The 22,649-nt window shown below is 43.1% G+C and overlaps 1 protein-coding gene and 1 long non-coding RNA gene across 3 annotated transcripts in view; one reads left to right on the top strand and one right to left on the bottom strand.

The window, feature by feature from the left end:
• Positions 1 to 2,324: 2,324 nt before the first annotated feature.
• On the bottom strand, positions 2,325 to 14,808 carry LOC138064687 (transmembrane protein 171-like). Of its 2 annotated transcripts, XM_068928415.1 has the most exons (5): positions 14,643 to 14,808; positions 12,356 to 12,518; positions 8,164 to 8,864; positions 6,814 to 6,955; positions 2,325 to 2,647 (listed from the first exon to the last, which is right to left on the bottom strand). In XM_068928415.1, the coding sequence occupies exons 3-5, from the start codon at positions 8,837 to 8,839 to the stop codon at positions 2,422 to 2,424; spliced, it is 1,044 nt and encodes a 347-aa protein (XP_068784516.1). In that variant the 5' UTR covers positions 8,840 to 8,864; positions 12,356 to 12,518; positions 14,643 to 14,808; the 3' UTR covers positions 2,325 to 2,421. The 2 variants fall into 2 exon arrangements, with proteins under 2 accessions (XP_068784516.1, XP_068784515.1); XM_068928414.1 differs by lacking the exon at positions 12,356 to 12,518 and having other exon boundaries at positions 14,643 to 14,807.
• Positions 14,809 to 14,989: 181 nt separating this feature from the next.
• LOC104152922 (uncharacterized) overlaps positions 14,990 to 22,649 on the top strand; it is a 42,117-nt gene continuing 34,457 nt past the window's right edge. Inside the window, exon 1 of the long non-coding RNA XR_696088.2 lies at positions 14,990 to 15,148. This is a non-coding gene — a long non-coding RNA (uncharacterized lncRNA). The remainder of the gene's footprint in view (positions 15,149 to 22,649) is intronic.

Genomic DNA, 22,649 nt, shown 5'->3' with positions numbered 1-22,649 from the left:
AATTCAGATGCATTCAGCAGGCTGAAGAGTCAGGCCAACAGCTTTAAAAAGCATGCATTCCATGGAGGTTGTTTTTTCAGAAATGAAGTGATCCATGCTGGACATTCTGCAATAGAAGGTGAAAACAGTAACACTGAAGAAAAATAGGAAGATTACGTTTCATTTCCAGAGGACTCAGCTCATAGTCAACATGTTTCACTTGACTTATCTGGTCTCTTGGGTACATCCTGTGAACAACTGAATGAGCAAATTGCAGACAACACAAAAGGTTAATAACATTACAGACAGGAATCAGACGTGACTGTATTTTTTTTTTCGGAAAAAAGATTATGGTATACTTAAAAGAAATCTATTTCTGTTTTCATTAAGCACTCGTTGCTTTTTTAGCTTTTCAACAAATGAGCGTTCACCAGTAATGCAAACAACAGAACAAAGCCCACGTGGGTCTTTGTCTGCATAGGATTTTTAAGGTAAAATATCCCAGCTTCTGCATATCTTATATAGTAGCATGACAGAACCGGAATCAGAGAAAAGCTCCTTTCACCTGTGCAAACCTTTGTATGCATGACGCATGTAGGGGTCCATTGTAAGAAACCAGGTTAGAAACACAAACATTAAATACAAGAAAAAAAGAAAAAGCAAACAATAGCTTTGATTCAGAAGGCATTTAAGGAACAGCAGCCTTTAAAAAAATAACTACTTACAAAAACCTGAGGGAAGGAAGAAGGGGCAGAAAGCATGCTGGCTCTTGTGGATCCCCTTCTTCAAATGTCATTCCATGGACATTTTCCATGGCTGAGTCATGCTAGTCTAATCAGCTCCCACATACTAAATCCCTCTCCCTGCTGTGCTTGCTCATTACTCCGCGTGCATCAGCCCCTCAGCTCTATTGCTGGCTAAATATCCCCCTTACCAGCTTGTTTGTTTTTGTGTGGCCCCACAAAGAACCACCCCAGCACAACTGAGGGAGCAGTGCAGACATGGAAATAAATGGTCAAAGGCAGGAGCTCCTAAGCATCTCTCTAAAGAACGGTGCTGCTGAGAGGCACGTTCACAGACGATAACATGAGGTACAGAAGGGAACCTGAGTACTTAATTCAAAGCTTATTCTGTTCCAGTCAACTTCCCCAAAATTCAGCAAGGTAAAACACAAGTCCTGCTGTAGTCGAGGTCCTAGAGCATGCAGGTGTTCAGGGACTTGGTCGAACAAGACAGAGATCGCTCTTGTAAGATGTTTTCACCCTGGTAAATTCACCTTGCTGAACCAAGCCCAAATAGTAGCTCTGCCCACCTTCTGCTTCTGGGCACAAAACCGGGTGAGTTGTTCTCAAATCAGGGGGTTGCAATAGGATTCAGACCAAGTTATAAAGTGTCAAAGGTTAGCAGCAACTCAGTTCCTGCTAATTATCCTTATCTACTAGAAGAAAATCCTTCAATGCAGGAATGGGTGTAAACGTTCACAGAGTGGAACTAGGACCTATTCTCACTACTCATCCTGGAGAAAGGGAGCTGCTGCTAAGTTAGGGGGTTGCACAGAGACAGATGCACTAAAAGAGGGTTGTATTTCTCAAAGGTCTGAGAAGTGCTGTGTCACTTAAAAAACGTGCGTTGTCTGCATTTCCATGAAAGAGCCATTTGCTGATAAATAACCTCCACTCCTGGAAAACACTCTTGTTAAATGGAGCTCACTCTCACAAAATAAATCAGTGCTGCTTGCATAAACCATGAGCAATGATATATAATAATAGTAAAATCCCCGTGAAATCAGTCATGACCACAGTTAAACTGTTAGCTTATTAACTATCCTCAGCTTTGCTTTAGAGCTCTTAACTGATGGCTAAAACTGATTTTCATGGGGATTATACTTACGTAATGACCAGAGAGGGTCTAAATTAAGCTGTTTGTTACTAGGCAGACCAAAAAGTAGCCATTTAAGTTCTCCGTATTTGCTCCCCATCTTACACATCCCTGTTCATGATGATTTCAGACTATAGTCAGTAACTTTGCAAACAAGTATTTTCCAGAAAAGTCATAAAAAAAATAGAAATAACAACACTCCCTTATTATTTTTTTGTAGCTTCAACCAGATTTAATTAAAATAAACTTAAAATAAGGAGAAAATTTGGTCTCTACTTAATGCCTCCATTATATAAAGAACAACTAAAAATAGAAACTAAAGCTGTAACAGAACAAGATGAACATTTAATGTTCTTGCAGTGATCTGAATCTCTTCAAACCATTTGCTCAGAAGCCCAGCGTTATCTAATATTTCTTAAAAACCCAAATTCATCATATATGCTTTCTGATGAAAAATAAGACACAGCCAACATTATTGCTTTTATTATAAAATGTAAATAACATTAAAAATCTTAAATCTGAGTGCACAATTTCATTTAAAAATGAAGTCTAGTTGACAGTTCTCTAGGAGCTGGTGTCAGATGTGGCTAAGGAAATGGATGAAGATGAAGAGGATGGAGAATATTCATTATTTGTTATTGATGCCTCTTTTTCTTCATATTTTGGAGGTGATTCAGAGGAGAGATACAGCACTGGTAAAATATCTGAAGGTGAACTGCTGCCAGAAATTGTATATACGGTTTCATAGTCTCTAATAGCAACTGCTCTTTCATCATCTGCAAGTTGTAATCTATAAAACACAAAATTGCTTATTAGTATAATTCACTTCTCTACAGGGAGCAAAATTCTACTTGACTTATATAAGCATCCATGCACGCACACACTCCGTAATACACCCCTAAGCAAAGAACTTGCTTAAGCATTAGGATTGCATACTATGGGCTCCATTATGACTTGTGTAAAAACTCTATTATTCAGAGGGGAAGGGCAAACAAACTCCCTTCTAACCTCTCACATCACCAACCACAGAATGGCTTAGGGTATTAGTTGCTTCTGGCAGGGCTGTCTCACAATCTCATTAATTTTTCTTGGAATTCTTTGCTCCTAACGTAGCCTCCTTTTTGTCTGTCTACCTGTCTACCACATCCACACTTTCCTCTTCCCTTAGGAAATACTGTTACTAGTCCTAGAACTGCATCACTAAAATCACAGTCCTTTGTACTGTGAGATTTTAAACGAAAGGCAACTTGAATTTTTTATTAAGCTTTCCATCAATCCATGAGAGGCATGAAGTAGCAATTCTGCTCAGAGCTGGAAAAACAGAATCAACTGGACAGCAATGGACTGCTTGAGCTCACAGTGACAGTCAAGGACAGAAGCCAGGTATTCACTGCCTTCCTCTAACGATCGTAATTGGATCCTGATCGGCCCCACTAGCGTTTCTCTAGTACCCTGATCATTTCACCTTGGAGCTGGGCAATAGCTGGACCTCAGTGCCTAAGAGACCTCAGCATATCACCTCAGTTGCTTCCCAAAAAAAGGGAGAAGAAATCCTCTTTTCTCATGACTTGCTCCTAGAGCTGATTCATACCGTTCTGTATACATATGTGTCCCCATAAATACTGCCTGAGGAGCAGGAACGCAGCATAGTCATCTCATCTTTAGTGTTGTTATTGGTGTGTATATTTAAGGGAGACAGAACAGAGAGTCCAGTCAGGAAATCTCAAGAGAACATGCTACAGGACACAGTTCTGAGGCACTATGTAAGAGACTGCAGGAAAAAGGGAACCACTGGCAGGATTAGGCCATGGCCCAGCCTCCTGCAAGCTTCAACACAGCCTTCCCTACAGCACTTGCTGACAGTACACAGGGCAATAGACTGAAGAGGTAAATCTCAGTTGCCCAGTAACCACCCAGCTGTGAAACCACCACTCCTCTCCGGAGACTGGCATCTTCAGCCACGGCACCAGGTTAGGAGGAATGAGGCCACTGCTTCTCCTCCCAGAGAGGAGTAGACAGGAGGAAGGAACCAGTTTGCCACAGTTATGATACCTTAGCTGCTACCAGGTGCTGAGCCATGGCAGGGCATGGCTGAGAGGTATACTCAGAGGAAGTATCAAATCACAGGGTGTCTATGAGGACCACAGAGAGCAGAAAAGGGAGACAGCTGGAGCACCCCAGCCACAGACCACCAAAACAGGAGCTCCAGGGTCTCTGCATCCAAGATTGAAGTGTTTTGTCCCAACTAGAAACGTGTAACCCACTAGAAATTGCCCCAACATGCTGGGCTGCAAACTACCTGCTTGGGTACACGTGTTTATGGTCCAGAGAAGTCCAGACAGGTATGATTGAGTTAATGGGGCCACACATGAGGTTTTGAGCACCAACACAGGACATTCCCACATTGAGGCAATTGATCTAGCCACAGGGGATTACTTAGGAAAAGGAGCGGAGGAAGGGCACCTGGTATGAGCACCAGCAGGAAGACGCTCACAGGAAATCTGACGGCCATAAGACTAGCTTTTTTTGCCTCTTGCCTTTTTTCCCCTCCTTCCTTTGCTTTTCCTTTTTTAGGGCAGGATGTGCTGCATGCATCTTTTACAGCCTTCAATAACACATTTTACCAAGCACAAGTTCAAATTCTAAGCTGCCTTAAGACCTCTGAGTTTTGTTTACTGTTCTACACACAGGCAGTGCAAGAGACATTCTGTCTCATTCTCAGCTGCCTATAAGACCAGAGCAGAACCCAGTTTTTGTGCATAACCCCAAACTTCTCCAGGTGATCCACTCCAGGCCGGTCTTCTAAATGTATTTAATCTGAACTGCTTTTTTGAGGGACTGCAGACAATGCTAGTAAAGACTCCCTCAGACTTTACCCTGTGTGGAGTTTCAGGGACAGCAGCAATGTAGAGTCACACCTGGGGCACGTCATTCCTCCCCCCCAACCCATTTCCTTTGTATGCATGCCTGGGACATATATGCCAGAAGGGAGCACGGGGCACACTGGAGCTGCAGCACAGACACAGTCTGTGTGGTACCAAACTCGATGACCCACAGCAGCTGGTACAAAACACCTTCCAACTGTGGACTCCAAGACCTGGTCCAATAAGGAAGCTTCTTTTTGGTGCCCCCTCCCCCCCAGCTCAGGTGTCCTTATATTGCAATAATATATGAGCTTTTTACAGCTCAGAGATGACATATTTCAATCACAATCTGAAAACAGGCAAAGGCTTTTGCACTTGACAAAATGAAGTGTTTTTTTTTTTTTTTAAATAAACACAACAATTCTTGCCTCATCACAGGAATCATTGGCCTCTGGAAAGTTTTTGCTTGATCAACCCCATTACCCTCACATTCCCATAGCTGCCCTTATCACCCTGAATTAGCATGTGTAGGGCACCAAGGAGAACCAACAGATTCCCATCAGCTTTGGGCAAACAAAATAGTCTCAAAAGCAATTTAAGGGGGAAAACGGTGGACGTGAAGCATATGTGTTGTTAGGGTTTAATCAGACAGCACACCTCTCAGCACAAACCATCAACCTCAAGCTGAACCTCAATCAGTGGGAACCAAGCAGCTGGTGTTTCCCTTCCCTAGATGTTAGGTGTGCGATCTTTTTCTTTCCTGTTTGGGAGCCATCCCAAAACACACTAGGAGAACGTGTCCCCTGGTAGCCAAGAAGTGCACATCATTTTTGATAGAGCATTTTAGTGTGAGTGTGTTTCCCTCCTCCCCTCCCAAATCTCTGTTTTATGTATTAAAGGGGTGTGGGGGGGGTGGAGAGAAGGGGGATGCTGTGAGAAAGCTATTACAGAAACGTCCCAACTACTAAAAATGCAGATATATCCAAGACTGGAGCTCTTACCCGCAGTGTCCTAAGCGCCATCACTGCAGCATAGTCTTGTAGTCTAAAGTCATCCTAATGACCCAGCCCAACACAGCTTACTGAACTATAGACCAAAAAGGAGCCCACACAGGAGCTTCTAAAAGGTAAAGTCTACTCAATCTTGGACCACTTAAGGACCTGAAAACAGACTGGCTCTTGGCACGTGGTACCTCACTTCTAGCCAGATCTAGTTCTGGCTCCCAGTATGTGGCTCTTGCCATGACCTCTTTCATCCTGAAGTTAGCAGTTCACTGCTGCTATCTCAGAGGGGAAGATGACCCTCCAAGTTCTTGTGATACAGACAATGTTACAGATAATGTTTGAATCAGCACCTCTCACCACCTGGGTTTGGTGGTGGCAGCCCCTAGCTTGTCACCTATAGTCCATGTATAGAAGAGTGGTTGTACTGCAGCTGCACAGGGCAAGGGCATAAGGTGTATCTTGATATGCCATGGCATTACAACCCCCTTTCTCAAGCACCAAAGAGCCCCCTGCTCTTCTCCACAGTGCAATGTTACCATTTATCACAACACAGCCCCAGCAGGAACAGGGCAGGCCAGCAAGGACCTTTCCCTAAGGCAGTGAGGTACAGGCCCCAGCAAGAACAGGACATGCTGGAATGGCTCTCCAAGGGGTGCAGGGCATGGGCACAGGTGTCATACTTGAGCACTCACTGGCTGGGTTGTGCAGAGGCTTCCTAATATCCAACAGTGTTGACATCATGCTACAGCAGCATGGCTTTCAGAGGCACCTTCTCTTGGGCAGTTCATACAATAAAACTAAGAATATGTAGATAAGGCCACTGATTTAAGGCTTTCTTTTCACTAAAAAAGTTCTTTTCTGTTATAATCTAGTAAGAATTTAACTGCTCCGGGGGCACTTTGGTTTTGATTCTCCTCTTGCACAGAATATTTTAATGTCATTTACAGTAAGGTATCTGAGAAGCCCAGTGATGCACAAGAAAACTTCGTAGTTCCTAGTAGAGAGTTAATTCAGTGATTTAAAACAATGTTTTAGATACCTTGAGAAACATCCTGGATTTCCAGAGATGAACAAGAAAACAGTCTTACCCATCACTGAAGATAGTGTGGTATGGTGGAGGGTTTTCACTTGCAGGCAAACCACTTGACATAAGACAGTGAGTCACAGTTGGTGACAGAGGGTCAGCAAAATAAGGAGGTGGTGGAGGTGGGAATACCATTACAGCATCACCTGGGGGGGAAAAACCCAATCACTAATTACTACCCTTGAAAAAATTCACACCACTGTTTATCCTGACTGTATGCTAGGAGAAAGTTCCCTGTGTTCTGCATTACAGTATCTATACTTACCTATCTTTTAGGATGGGAGCGCAATGATCCCACATACAGAACTGTTATATTCTGCACTGCAGAAGTACACAGGAAGTGCATTCAGAAACAAAGTTATCCCAAGAGAGATGCATCATATTCATAAATGGAGGATTTAATCTAGAAAATACAACTATAATAAAAAAATGTTCTATCTAGCTACAGGATGCTAGTCTCCTCACTGTTGGCTGTCTTCAGAAGCTGGATGTGCAAACCACATCATTTCTGTTGGTTTACTTTAAGGATATGCAAGGATTTAGTTTTCCTTGCATACCTAAAATAAGACTTTTATAAATGTTGTCCACATCCATTCCAGTGTTATGACAAAAATATTAATTTTTCCTGAAACTGACATCAAACCTTCGTCTTTTCTGCAAATTACCAAGTTACAGGTCTGTACATTGGCTTGACAGGCCAAAAAGGCAAGAACTGTGCATAATGGACTTAGTTCTAGTCAGTCAGATGACAGAACAATGCTATGACTGACTCATTACCCTTTGTGAGTGCTAAAAAGCTATTAGAAAAGTCTATACACAGAATGTGTTTATAGGGTATTCAGCGTATTGTGATATGCAGGGGAGCACGTCCTGCTAACGTAATGAGTTCATTCAGTGTTATGCAAGTAACAGCAGCATCCTGCAATTACATCTGATGGAAGATGTGGCCATTATTCAATAAAACATGGTATACTGCATAGGAATCAGATTCTCCTGTTTAAGGGGTCAGCAGCACTCAAGGCTAAAATTAAGATTAAAATATTAGACCTGCAATTTACAATGTCAACTCACTCTCTGGGAAAGGCAGTAGGAATGGACTCATTTGGGCCAGATTACATGGTTTCATCGGCACAGACGTTCAGATGTTTCTTTTGATGCCAAAGGGGCAGTTTTATCCTTGAGAGAAAGATAACTGAAGTAACCTTTTGAAAAACATGCAAGACAAAACTTTGTTTTGTCTGGTTTGACATGCCAGAATTGAGACATGCAGAGCCAATACGAGTTAAAACTCAGAGGTAAATTCTTAGTGGAAAAAAACACATTCAAATTTAAAGTTCATGCATTATTCACCCACCTACTGTAACTTGAAAAGATTCTGGACTCTGAGGATGTTCTTCGTTTTCACAAGACTCTTCGCTGAGATTTAAGTTTTGTTTCTTTTTAACATGAGCTATCACGAAGAAACATAACCCAGTGAGCACAATCAAAGGGCCCATGATCTGCAGAGACAGGAATCCACAGCCCTTCAGGTCCACCTCAGAGCTGCTGGTGTGGTTGTGCTGTGCACCCTGCCAGCCGGGGCTGCAGCCAGGAACCCAAATGCCCAGGATGCTAATTAGCATTCCACTTGTTAAAAACAGGAATCCAAAGATAAGAAACTGGGCAAACTGACAGCTCCCTTGACAAAAAACAAGGCTGTATACCTGCTCATTTTGCAATTGTCTCTGTCTTATATAGAGCCTGGCCCTTGATCGTGCCAATAAAACACAAACTAGTCCAGTTACAGCCAGCAGAGGCCCAGCAGCCTTAAGGACCCCATTGCAGTCACTGAAGGTTCCAGATGGGCATGACTGTAGGATAAAGACTGAAAGCAGGAATCCAGCACAGAGCAGGACAGCTCCAAAAACAAAAAGGAAAAAAATAAGTTTTCCATGATGTCCATTATTTCCTTCACCTCCTGGAACAGCCCCTGGATACATTACAAGAGACTCAAGTAGATTAGGTTTTTTTTTCCCCCCCTCTGATGGCATTCAGCAACAGAAAACTGCAGAAGATCTGTGAACACAAAAAAACATAAGTCAAAAAGGAGAAAGTAGTGGGACTAACTACTTTATAATATTCACTCCTGTAAGTAGATTACTCAGCATATTAGAATTGGATCTTCTTTGTATATTTTCTGTTTTGCATTATCTCCATTATGGAATAAAGGGCCTAATTAAGTTTGCTGTCATTGAATACAGATGAAGAGACAACACTTGCTTTACAATTAGACTGAAAACAACTGTAATATCTCCACTATTACTGTTGGACAGCTACATTGTTTCTTTAGATAGGAAGTCTTACAGTCAAAGGGGCATTATTTGCAAAGGCTGAATCTTTGCAACAAGGAGAGACTAGCTTTCCTCTTGAAAAGAGGAAGCTAGGAGGAGGTTCTATACTGAATTTCCAGCAAGTAACAGCTGTCACCAAAGGAGAATTGGAAGATAATACACAGTTGAGAGAAAGAACCTTAGTTCAAAGGAGTACTTGATGATTACTGGACTCTAAAGACATCTAATGCAAGATTTATATGCTTTGAAAGGTATGTTTCTCCTTCACCAGGTTAGAGACTTTTCAGCTTCTCTCCCTAGATTCCTGTCCTATATAACCGCAAGAGCAAGGACACAGAAGATTTTTGTTCTGTTCCGAAAAGATAAAAAAAGAAAGCAAGCCATGCTAAATAAAGACTTCATACTTCAAGTCTCACTGGTTTTGAGCTCAGAGCTGGTAAGCATATTGCTGCCACACTTCCTTTTGACTTTCTCTGAACTCCAGGAAAACTTTAAAAAGTAATATAGCAAAGCTGGTTCCCAGAAGGCTTCTAAGCCTAGAAGCCCATGGGAAGCTAGATTCAGAAGCAAGACAAAAAGAAAACAAACTAGTGCTGATGCCAAAGCAGTTTTCTGTGCAAGGTAACAGGCATGAGGAGTCTGCTGGATGTGGATAAACAAGGGCAGGGAAAGCCTTACTGAATTAGAAGGGCGCGCTCTAGCAAAGACAGCTCTAGCAAAGTTATTTCTGCTGCTACCCATGAGGAAGTCTGTACTTTGACACTCTGGCTTACAGAAATTGGATGGTTACCTCTACCCACAGTGGCTAGCAACCCAGGAGGTATCTTCCCAAGAAGCTACCATCTAGAAAAAGCTAACCAGAAACCCAGGGGAATTCCAGGCTCTGAAAAACAGCACATCTGGCTGGACCATGAGAAAGCTGCCTCCAGTCCACAGTAGAAAGGAAAGTAGTTACAATTGCTTTCATTTAAAAGCCAGCCCATGTTGCAGTATTTAAACCTGTCTTCCTTCCCTTCATCAGGATCTTCCAGGACAGACTTCTTTGCCTGTGACTTGGATAAGTACTTGGATATGTACTGGAGAAGTCTGTCAGAGATGGAAGTAGGCATTTGATTTAATTGCTGCTGTTTGTTAGTTAACTGCTAATTCAGACAACTGAAAGCTAGAAGTCAAGCAAGACTCCTCCTCGCACATGCCTCAACAACAGTCATTCCCTAAGGAAAACAAAGTATTCTGTGATTTCTGGAAGTAAACAGCTGAACATGTGTCAGCCACAACAAGTCCCATGTTATTCCCCAGTAACTGCAGTACCCAACAAGGATGAAAACAAAATACAAACCAAAAAAGCCACTATGCTTTAGTTTCTCAAATACATAAATATCTATCTATATGCAATACAAGGCAATCCATCAAGTCATTCATCTTTAAGAGCAGGGCCCCATTCAAAGAAATGCATAGACAGATACACAAATGTTGAAACCATCAGCTGTTTTACTGCTAAGCATCAAATTGGACCTCTAACAGTATGGGAGGAAGCCGAGAGCAGCATACAGGTAAAACACATATTAAGCACAAGATTGGAAGGGCAAGGAAACAGGCTGCTCCACACAAGAAAGCTGTTGAGGCCACTGCTGGAAAGCACAAAGCATCTCAGCCAACCAGTCTCAGAGAGCAAAAGTAAGGAACCCGCCTTAATGCAGCCCATTATTCTGATCAGTTTATTTGTAAACAGACTAGAGTCTGTTAAGTATTTCCTTCACTGTTCTGAGTGCAATCATTAAAACTGGTTTGAGAAACTGCTAGCTGAAGCTTCCTTGGTGAAATAGTCACAGCTTCACTTTGCCAGGGTGGAGGAGAAGCTACAGAGAGCCCTAGAGAGGACTGCCTGTCAAGAAAGAGAAATTAAAAAGAAATTTTGATAGATTCCAAACTGAAGATCTTTAGCTAAAGTTTACTGTCAATACTGCACAAGTTTGAGCTCATTTGAAGGCTCTGTTTCTGAGCACAGAAAATGGATTATGTTGGTCACTCCTCCTTCCCTGGTTCCACTGGTCTTTCCCAAGTGACCAGAAGCAATTTTATCAAGTATACTGCATACACTCCCTGATGTCTAGAAAGCTCTTGCTATTTTCATAATTGATCTAGTGTGGTTCAAAGTCATTGACCTACCAAGACAGGCGCAAAAGTAAGTATAGGGCCTCTGAAATACAAAAAACCCATTTCAGACACTGCTATCTTAAGATGTTTTTCTGTTGGGGCACATTAACCATTATAACAGCAATACACTATAATTAGAAGTCTGAATCCTTTTCTTTGCAATACCCTCTAGAGAGGAAAACAGGGAAATAAGTAAAAGTTAATTAGGACAAAAGGAAACAACGTGAAGTGAAGAGATATTCAACATTTTAGCCCTTCAAAAAAACCCTAGAGATTTGTTTTCATTGCTTCAACACAGTGTCTGCTTCTCTTCCACTAATCATCTTGTTATGAGATTAAGTTAAAACACACATTAGAAATGAAGCATGTGCATATTTTCTTAATTCTTCCATGCCACAAAAGAAGGAACACTGAGAACAGTCTGCTGTGGCTTTGAAGATGAAAGACACAGATTTTACGCTGCAAAGTCCAAAAGAGGACTAATTTCATTTATGCTACCACCAAATTTTAATAGTAAACCCAAGGAAAGATTAAGCTTTATTTCTTGAGTTTCAAGAAAATATACTTTAAGAAAGATGTGGGCCTTACATTGACCATGCGTTCGAACTACTTCCATTAGATCAGATGTCTCCACTTGCACACATCTTAAGAGAATATTCCCTCCATATTTACATATAGCTTGAGAGCAGGCATGGAAATACCAGGTCAGAAACAGCAAGAACAAAGTTGAGCAGTGTGGAGGCAGTTAAGTATAAGGGATAGGGAACAGGAAGCACAGCTGGTCTGGTTATGAGCTTAAACTTGCATGATAGCGTTTTATGCTTTTTTAATTCTGGCCCATGCCAGGTAGATAGAACAGGAAATAACACCTCAGGTTTTTTGTTCTTTGTGTGCATAGAACTTAATACAACTCTCATATTATGGAGAACTGAAGGAATTTAAAAATATATTTTTAATTATGAAACTGGGACTTTTTTGTTTTCTAGTTTGAGCCTTCAGAGCTCATATTTTCCAAGATTTCCTCTGCAACTACCAAGGCTATAAAATTTACTCCCTTACCCATATGAAATTTGAGATCCTCCTGCAGTCATATGAGATCAGGAACTGAGGATTAAAAGAAAAAAGTACTGGAAGAATTAAAACACTGCTGTTCCTCTGTTTTGTTTCACAGACCAGGCCCCATTCTTGCCAGATCATCACTAACAGAAGGATCAGGTCTAGTCTGTGTAGTTATTTCAAAAAAGAAAAAAAGTCATGTTTAGTCCACAACAGCAACTCCATTAGAAGCCACAACCCATTCCTTCCCATAGTTTTCTATTAAGATATTTCCACCCTCATACTTCCAATTTTTTTAATTGCTATCGGGAAGTTGCTGCTGCCATTCTGTGATTTTTTTCAAGTTCAAAATTAAACAACGAATACTGACAGGACAAGCTACCTAGAAGGAGAAGTCCTCTTAATTTCATTCAGCTTAGCTGCCATGTCAAAACTCTAAGCTCCTAACTTCCTCCTTTTGCTCCCTGCTACATCTAGTTTCCTTCTCTGCTCACACCTCTGTACCCATTCCATTTTCTGTTATCATATCACAGTTTTTCCCCTGGATCTCACTCTTGGATTTTTGATATCTAAAAGCTTTGCAAAAGGATTCCTAAAGAGCCAGCAGATGTCACAAAAAACTGCTTACATGGGCTGACAAAAATGATTATATTCGCTCAGTATAAGAGGGTAAAACTACTAGTAGTTATAAGTGTAGTGATAACTACTAGTTATACCTAACTGTTACAAATAACAGTTGCAGATGGGACAGGAATGAATGTCTGGAAAAGTGCAGGAAAGCAGCTGCAGTAGGAAGTTCCAGAAAGTGGGATGAATCCTACCAGTCTCCAGACAAACATCTATCAGGGATCCTTCTCACCACAAACCATCAGGGACTCTGAACTGTGCCAGGCACACACCTATGCTCCTTGAAGGAGTTGCCAGCTACTATCCCTACAGGCCAGAAGGGAAAAACGGCTAGAATAAAGGCAGGTCCACAGGTGTTCCCCACTCCCTTCTCCAGTGGGAGAAAGCGTCCTGACCCTGATGCCAGGGTTGGGCACAAGGACCCCAGAAGGGTGCTAGGCTACAAAGAGGAGTTTATAAAGCACAGCCTAGTAACTGGCTGGTTGGATGCCATGTGGACAGCCAGGGCAGGACCAGGATTCAATGATGAGCTCCCCAGGGTTGGGGTGGGGGGGTGGGGGAGAAGGAGGAGGGACCTTTTACATGACATGCTGGCTACATGCAAGTGAGCAGGGGCAAAGCATCTCATTTCCTGGAGTACCTGTAAGGAGACAAGGGAGAAGGTAGATGGAGGTAAGGTCCATGCACATGGTTAAAACCAGAGCCAACTTTCCCTTTCAAACAGGTAATAGAGCAGCTTCTAAGAGGGTCTGTCCCATGGGGCTGAAGTGCATGGAAGTAGCAAAAGGTACAGGCAAAAAGACTGAGATTTTTGAGAGGACACAGGACTTCACATTCCTCAGGGCCTTCCTGTCCAAATTTTTTTAGGCTGGTCTGGGGCATTAAACCACAGCCAGCTCCTGGACAAGTAATTAAGCTCTACCTCATCTGGGAAAAGCACTGTGCAATAGAGGATCCCTTTTCATGCTCCAGCACACCACAGGTGCTCTTTCAAGTCATTGCAAGGACTGCAGAAGAGCAGGTCCTGTGCAGCACACCACGAGCAACGCAATGGGGCAGCTCATCCACCACCTGCCCTGGGGACACACGAGCCTGCACAGGGACAGCACATCTCCAGACAGCGTCCAGCCATCGCCACCAGCAGCAGCTGGGGAATCACACACCAGCCGACTAATCCGCACAGGCCCTTCTGACCCGTCCGGGCTCAGCACAAAGGAGGGATGCACAGAGCCCGCTGCGGGGAGGGGGGGGGGGGCTCGCTCAGGCCCTCCCGGCAGCAAGAAGGGGCTTCTCTTACTCCAAGGCATTTGCGTCCTAGATAAGGAACGCACACAGGCACAGCCGCGGTCTCCGCTTTTCAGCCGCTATTTGGGGAGGACCGGAAACACCGCGAGGACAGCAACAGAGCAGAGGACAGCACGGCGCCGCAGGAGAGGCGGAACACCCCCCGCCGGCCTCCGGCGGGCCGGGGTCACCCGAGCACGAATCCCCCCCCCCGCACGCAGCTACCTCCTGGCAGCAACGTTGTTCCCCGCACACGCCCCAGTCTCGCCCCGCTCCCGGCACCGCCCGGGGCGGCCCCGCGCCATGGCGGCGAGCGGCGGCGGCACGCACAGGACCGGGGCCGAGCAGAGCCCGCAGCACAGGGCCAAGCACCCCTTACCTGCGCGAGGCGCGGAGCACCGCGGCGGTTCGGCGGCGCCGCTATTTAAGCACCTGCGCCCGGCGGCGCGCACCTGCGACGGGGCAGGGCGGAGCCGAGGCTGGGCCGTGCCGGGGGGCTGCGGCAGCGCCGCCCCCGCCCCGCCCGGCTGCCGTCGCCGCTGCCCGCGCACGCGCACGCCGGGGAAGCTCCGTCGCCTCCTGCGCGCAGGCGCCTTCGCGGGCTGCGGCTGGGCCCCGCCGGCTGCCCCGGCGCGTGGCCAGGTGCGAAGCGGCGCCATGTTGGTGGCGTTGCTCGAGGGCCGAGGTGGCCCGGCGCCCCCGAGGGCTGGGGCCGGCCGCGGGGGTCCTTCCTGGCCGCGCTTGCTGAAACTGGCTGTAACCCACCTCTGAGGCTGCACGCGTGTGTTCGTGTTCTGCCTGGGGTGATTTCCTAGCTGAGGAGTCCAGTTCCGGAGACGTGCGTGGCCGAGGCCTGGTGTCTCCCAAGGCGTCGCTGCCTGACAGGTGAGGTAGCTGAGCAGCGCTCTGGGGAAGATGGTACTTCACCTGCTGTGCCAGGGTCCCTTTTTGTTTTAGTTGCTTTAACATTACTGAGGGACTCATGTAAGTGAATTGTCTTGAACTGACTTGCTGGATTTTGCACTGCATTGAGGTATGTCTGAGGGTGGGGCTAGGTGAAACCACCTTCCCCCCCCCCCCCCCTTTGGGTAGGATTGCTGACCTTTTCTCAGCAGCATTGTGTCACTGTGCCCGCAACAGGGGCTCACGTACCCAGTGCCTTTGAGAACATTGGAAGACTAATGTGAACAAGTTACAGTATAACCCTTTTAAAAAAAAATGCTTCAATACCCTTGGAGAACTGTTAGATGTTACAGCCAGGCCAAATTTATCTGTTTTGTATTTCCCTCAGTGGAAAGTCAATTCAGCCAGTGGAAGTGGATAAGTAAAGCTGGTTTCTGTGTGCCCAGCCTGCTAGGTGCAGGCAGTAACCAAGAGAACAAGAGCACGGGAGAGAGCAGGAAGCTGAGGTTGAAATGCAAAGAAAAGTGAGAGTAGCTCTGTGAGAAGATGCAGCACTAAGGAAGGAAGGTGGGCATGTGCCTGTTGTTTTAAGTAAATGCAGCTGTGACTGGAACTGAATGATAACAAGGCTGAGGCAGCCCTGCTGCTGAGGCCTGGAGTTGTAATTGGTGTGGTGTGAGGAGGACAGGGAAACCTGGTTTTGTGCAAGTCAAAATGAGGGGAGCCAGAATAGGAGTGAAAGGTGAAGTGGTTTACAGGAAGCTGGAGGTAGAAGGAAAAGGGAGTGGGTTAAAGACTTGTTTGTTAGTGAAGCAGTTTGGCTAAAAGTTGAAGGAAAGAGGGGTATGTAGGTTTTCAGAGGGGATTTGGATTTGGGTGAAGAACTGGAGAAAGATTGAAGCTGCATGAGAAACCAAAAAATGGGGGCTTGTTAATTATGAGAGCAGATGTGGGGTGTGGTCAGGAGCTGGTGTGGGAGTTGGAGGGCTTCTAGCTCTCTAGGTTAGAGCTGAAGATTCCTGGATGTTACTAGTTCTCTACTTTCTTTAGGGTCTTACCTCTAACTCAGCTGCTGCTGGTTCATAGGTGGGGTACAGATGTGAAACATTCAGGTGCTGTAGTGAAGAGCCCCTCTATAAGGAGAGACTAGAATTACTTGCATGTTCAGTGAAAAGTGAAGTATTTCAGTGGAAAAAAGGAGGGGGGGGGGAAGAATGCTTGAATAGAACAAAAGAAAGTAAGGACTGTTTGTTATGAACACCAGCTGAGGCTGACGTCTTGCAAGGGGAGAAAGCATCAAAATGTGTAGTCATGCTATTTTATGATGTGTGAAAACAGTGACACAAGCAGCTTTAATTACACTGTGTTGCCATTTTCTAATATCTGACTCTAGTTCTATTTTCTTCCAACATGCAGTTTTAATAATAAAAAACTTCTGTAGTAAGTATCTTGTGAGACTAGACCATCTTCAGTTGTCTGTTATGATCCTTAAGTGAGAGGACAATTGCTGTGTTATGTTACACTGTGTGTTCTCTCTCTTTTCTTTTTATGTAAAATACTTTTGTACCGCATTAACCTAACATTTCTCAAAAAAAAGTGTGTATAAAATTCTTAAATTTAAAAAAAGGGCAAAAGAAAGTTGTTCCTTCTGTCAAAAGGTAGCAAGTTGTTGTATAGCATCTGCTTGCAAATGATTTCTCTCTCTGGAGTTTGTTGTCAGCCTTTCCTTTTCATCCACCGCTTGAGTTTTTTGTGGTGTTGGGCTTCAGGATTTGACCCCAGTGAAGGGAGAAGTGATTTCAAGAATGTTTTACGGCTCATTCTTCAGTTCATGAGATTCAGCCTCAACCTGGTTTGAGTTCTCAATGGCTTAAGTGGATGCTGATTACAGTCATGTGACTACAGTCATAAAACTTGTGATCTTGAGCCATACCTTGTGATTTAAGACAAGAATTTTTTTTAACTGGGCATTGCTGTGAGTTAATCATATCTTAATTCTAAATCCTAAGTGGCAAAAATGGAGCTAAAGTGATTTCCTCCATACAGGAAGGTAGTGAGGGTGTTATCTTTGGAAGGTCTGGACATAGTTTTAAGAAGGTCATATTTGAATGTTGATGCTGTGTGGAGAAAGTAAGGTATTTCAGACTGGTATGGAAAGCACCCCCAGAGGTGTGGAAAGCTACAGTGCACTCTCAGTTGGAGCATGAAAGGGAACCCAGAACTACCAGAAAGTTGTTGTACTTGAAATAATTTCTGGCATTGCAATCAGTGACACTTGTGAAGACACCGACAAGACAGATTCCCATCTGGGAGGATAAATGGGAATGTAGTTGTTGATATTTTATTGCGTGGGATTTAGTGGAGACTGTTCTGATGGAAGCCTTAGCTTAAAGCAGCAATGCGATTAAATATAAACTAAAATTACTGAACTAAGTTTGAGTTCCTCATTTAATGATTTTTTTTTTAATAGCAAACATTTGTAAATGGCTCTGCCATTTATATGGTTTGGATTGTTTGCCTAATGGCGATAGTATCTACAAACTAAGGCATTAGGTAAAGGCAGTAGGTAAGTACTGCCTACTAAGGCAGTAGGTAAAATTAAGAATATTTGATCTCCAGTAGATCAAATGCTGGTTACTTCTAGAATAAAATTGCACAATGTAGAAGAGAAGTAAATTAATCTTGTTATGAGCAATATGAGACTAGTCAAAAAATCACAGCTGCTGGAGTAATTTTTTTCTCTTTTTTGAAATTAGACATGCAAAATACTGGATGTGCCAGATTCTGCTTCAGTTCAAAACACTACCTCTAATCTGCAGAGCCTGTTTACATGTTTGAAAACACAGAGAATCCAGTTTGTCTTAATCTGCCTTGACAAGAACGTAACCACTAAAGAAACATTTAGTGTTTATAATTCACAGCACAACTGGAAACTTTTCAGTTCTGTTTTTTTCTGAAACCATACAAGATCCTTGAGTCAAGGCTGGTACTACTTGCTTTCTTTCAGTGAAAGAGTTGCCCTTTTATTGGTATGCTTTGAAGCAAGAGCTGTTGAAGAACATGTGGTGGTAATGCATAATAAATTGTAATTTGTAAAAATTGTAACCTGCCTACTGTGATGGTGTGGACCAAGTGAGGTGATAGCACAAAACTCGAGAGTGATTCAGTTCCCCAGCTCCCACTGAGATCAGTACAACCAGTACACAGTAAGCGCTTTGTGTGCATAGTAACTGGAAAGCTTAGTTAAATAGCAAGGAACTGTGTGTTTTGGTTTATTTAAGTCCTGGTAGATTCTAAAGAGCTATACTTAGAGATATGAGGATATGAAAATGTTTGTTGTATTAGAATTGTCAGTTCAGAGGCTCAGGAATGACAAAAGCATTGGTGCCAACAGTCAGAAAGCTTTTGAAGCAAAGTTAATTAACTCTGAAATAGTTCTTCTTTTACAATTTTTGGCAGATAGTTACAAAACAACCACAGAAAAGAATGCTACACTAACTACAGTGGAAAGGAGAAGGGACATAAAAAAACCCCCCCACCAAAACCTAAAAACAGAAGCCAACTGAGTTTGTCACGTTGCCATTGCACTCCTGCAGTGTACCCTCGTGGCTCTTGAAAAACCCTCCTCCTGGAGGAACTGAAGAAGACCCAATAAAGCCAAGATGAGGTTTCTTGAGGGCCTGGGCATGCTAAGAGCGTTCATGGCTTAGCTGACTGTCACTTGCACCTCTTCATAAATCTTCTTCCCAACCTTCCCGCCACCCCTCTAGTGTGCGAAAGTGGTATTCTAATTCAGCGTTTCTGTTAGTAAATGAAGATGTTCAGAGAGAAGTGGTCATGTGGTTAAAAATTACTAAAAATCTAAGAGGTTAAATATTAGCCCCAATAAAAGTCAAGTGACTGTTTTAGACCAGTAGAGGCAATCCCTTATCTCACGTCTGGATCTTAATAATTTGTTGGGTTTGCTTATCATACTTGCATTTGATTTTAAGAAAATGATATGACAGATACTCTGCCTGGTGACTCTGGTAACCCTTTAACCCTCAATTGTCATGGTGCTAGGATCAAGAAACGAAGGTCAGCCTCCTACGAGCGCTCCTGCACTCTGCAGCTGCCCGTATAGGTGTCTGCTGCAGGCTCTTATTCCCTAATTGAAGGTTGTGCTGCCTCGCAGTCAGGAATTGAAGCCTGGAGAATGGCAGCTGCAGGGGCCATGCTGAGTGTAGAAAACAGGGAGATGCACAGATGAAGCTGTATTCTTAATCAGTTCTGTTGATTGCTCTGTGGCTGGAGCATTCAGAACAGATGTGAGAGACCTGGATTCTCTAGTTCGTGTGATTCAGAGCCTAAAAAGCGAATGTTTCACATCCTGTGCAAGTCCCCTGCCATTATAGTACAGAGTTGTTTCTGTTCAGCTTTTCAATTGAACGTTCAGAAAAAGTGGACTAGCCTCACAGATGGTGACATGCGTTACAACAGCCAGTAGCTAGGTGGTGAGTGTGCTTGCCAGTGCACATGCTGGATTCGGATGCCTGAGCTTCTAAATCACTGATGAGTGGGAGACTTTCTTTCTGCTCCCTCTGCCTCTTTCATTTATTCTGACCCGCAATGCACACAGACACCTAGTCTGGACTTTGGGAAACTTAAGGGAACTTACACTTCCTGGTGTAAGTTGCACACTCCTAAAGCAATCTTAAAAGACCTATAATTTTCTGTTTAAAGAGTTCATGAGGAATATTCTTATTTAAAGGGAATACAAGGCTTACAGGTTTGATATGTGCTTACCCAGGAGGGAATGCAAGTTGTGGATGTGTGATTGACTGTGCTCAATTAACTTTTAAATGCAAATGAATAAGTGGCCCCAGTCTAGGAGAAAGGACTCTGAGGATTGTAACTTTGTTTCTAGGCTACGAGGTCAGACTGCTTGCTTTCTGTCACCTAGAATCTTGTATTTTCAGTTTCCAGAGGTCTGTCTCCGTGTGGTTTTTGTCCTCCCATCCTGTTATATTCTCTAGGGCTGCAGGTACAGGTTGTGTTTTGCCACTCAGAATTACAGTACAGTTTATATAGGAGAGAAATCTTGAAAATTCTCAGACTGAGGGCAGGTCCCAGCTGTGAAGTTGTGTGTAGGTGCTTGTAGGTGAAACTGCGTTTGCAAGTATGTGATGAGATAGGCTGTTTTGACACTTGAACTGCCTAAAGTCTGCTCGAGTTCAGTGCTTAGTGTGGTATCCATTATCTGTCTTTAAAAGTTATGTATTTATAGGGGAGATATGGCAAAGTGTGGTATTGGAGCTAGGGCTGTTATACTTTGGTCCTCTTGGTTTGACGCATGTTGAATGGGAAATAACCTTAAAAGATTAAGAGATGTTACAGAGCCAAACCTTGCCAGGTTGTGTGCCAAATATTATTGGCTTGATAAATATTCTGAGCGCTCCTTTAATAAATCTTGCTTGCTTACTGTTAACCGAAGTGACCTTCTGAGTACACTTGTAGAAAACACTTTTTTCATTCGAAAGTTCAAGTGGTGTGTGTCATTGGTGCTATTCCACTTTTTCTCTTCTGTCAGTAGAGCTTTGCGGTTATAACTTTGGACTAGATAAATTCACTTCTGTAACATATGCATGTACAATTTTCTGTCTAGAAGACCATTTGCAAAGGTAAGATTTTGTGTTGTGATATGAAAACTATAGGATTTACTGTTTGCAATGTATTGATAGCTTTCTGTGCGTCTGATGCATTTCCTCAGCTAAGACTAAATCATTTTCTGGACATAAACATTAGAAGACTTAATTTGGTGTCGTGATATTGCAACTTCAGAAAAGATAAACCTCCTGGACTGTGGAAATTTTCCTGAAGGAATCACAAGTATTATTGTCTTTATGGATTGTGTGATTAGTCCAGCAGTCTTTTTCCTTAGTACTTGCAATGAAATCTCATTTCTTCTTAGACTTAAGTTACCAGGCTATTAGTTCATCAGCTTTTATTACTTCTGTCATAATTGTCTGTACATTTTCCATTTAGATTCTCACTGTTTTAGTGTCTAAGGAATTCTTTTTAAGCAAGTTTTGTGGTCAGAGCATTCTAGAGGATATACAGCTTTGTTTTGGTACTTTTGTTCCTACAGAAAAAAGTTTATTTGAATTTGATTTAACTTATTTTGAAGACTGAGCCTTATATTTATTTGAAAAGATTAAACTGAATTTGGATGAATGAGGCAATCAGGTTATTACTGCTGTTGAATCAGGTTATTACTGCTTCTCCCCTCTTCCCCGCAGTTAGAGTGAAGTTTCTCTTAGGAACCCAGCTAGCACAGCAGTGGGGGTAATTCAAAGAAAAGGTTGAGCTGCTGCCAGAAATGTAGCATGTGAGCTTATTTGAAAGAGACACCATCTTTTGACTTATCTTTTGAATAAGATTTTCTTGAGTTGTTTTCGTGACTACCCCTTTTTTAATCTAATCCTGAGCATTTTGGAGAGACACTTTTAAGTATGATTAAATAGAAAATTGAATCTTTGGATGCAAGTCACTACAGTTAATGATTATAGAGGGTCTTCGTGCTTCCAGCTGTTAGTACTTAGGAAGTTCTTAAGAATCCTCTTTAAATTAGAATATATATCTTAGAAATTCGGGCAGTCTAAAAAGTCAACTAGCTGGAGAATCCACCATAACCCCTGTTAGTCATACCCAGGCTCATTTCACCTTTCTCTTAAAGTAAGATTCCTGTTGCCACATCATACGTTCTTATCAACTATGATGAAGTCGCTCCTTGGACTCTGATAGTCTAAAACAGACTCGCATCATGGGTATCCTGTTCTAGTGATTTTGGAAATCCAGTGGCTTTTGTTAATACTCTGTGTATTGGCTTTAAAGTTAGTTAAATGGGGTAATATTAAAACATCTTTAATGTCTGCTCCTGTGTATTTTGCCTTTTAGTGCGTGTGGTTTAGAAAAAAACAAAACAGGGAGCATCAGTTTAATCATGGCCAGTACTGTCACACATGATCATAAATGTATGGATTATTATTATTAATTTTTTTTTTAGTGATGGTCCTTGAAAAAGACCCTAAGCTGATATTTTGGGGGGAGGTGGGGGGAGGGGCTGCTTGCTTATAGGTAATGAAAATTTGCTTCTGTGCAGTCTAAAAATTTGTTCTTGTGTACTGGGGAATTCATCATTAGGCTGCTTTCGATCATCTTTGAAAGGTCATGGCAATTAGGAGAGAGGCCTGAGGACTGGAAGAAAGCAAACATCACCCCAGTCTTCAAAAAGGGCAAGAAGAAGGACCCAGGGAACTACAGGCCTGTCAGCCTCACCTCCATCCCTGGAAAGGTGATGGAGCAGCTTGTTCTGGAGGTCATCTCTAAACATGTGGAGGACAAGGTGATCAGGAGTAGTCAGCATGGATTCACCAAAAGGAAATCATGCTTAACCAACCTCATAGCCTTCTGTGATGGGACAACTGGCTGGATAGATGAGGGG

Source organism: Struthio camelus, chromosome Z, assembly GCF_040807025.1.
Source record: "Struthio camelus isolate bStrCam1 chromosome Z, bStrCam1.hap1, whole genome shotgun sequence".
Taxonomy (NCBI): Eukaryota; Metazoa; Chordata; class Aves; order Struthioniformes; family Struthionidae; genus Struthio; species Struthio camelus.
Note: the sequence above shows the minus strand (reverse complement) of the source record. Positions and strands in the feature narration are given on the sequence as shown.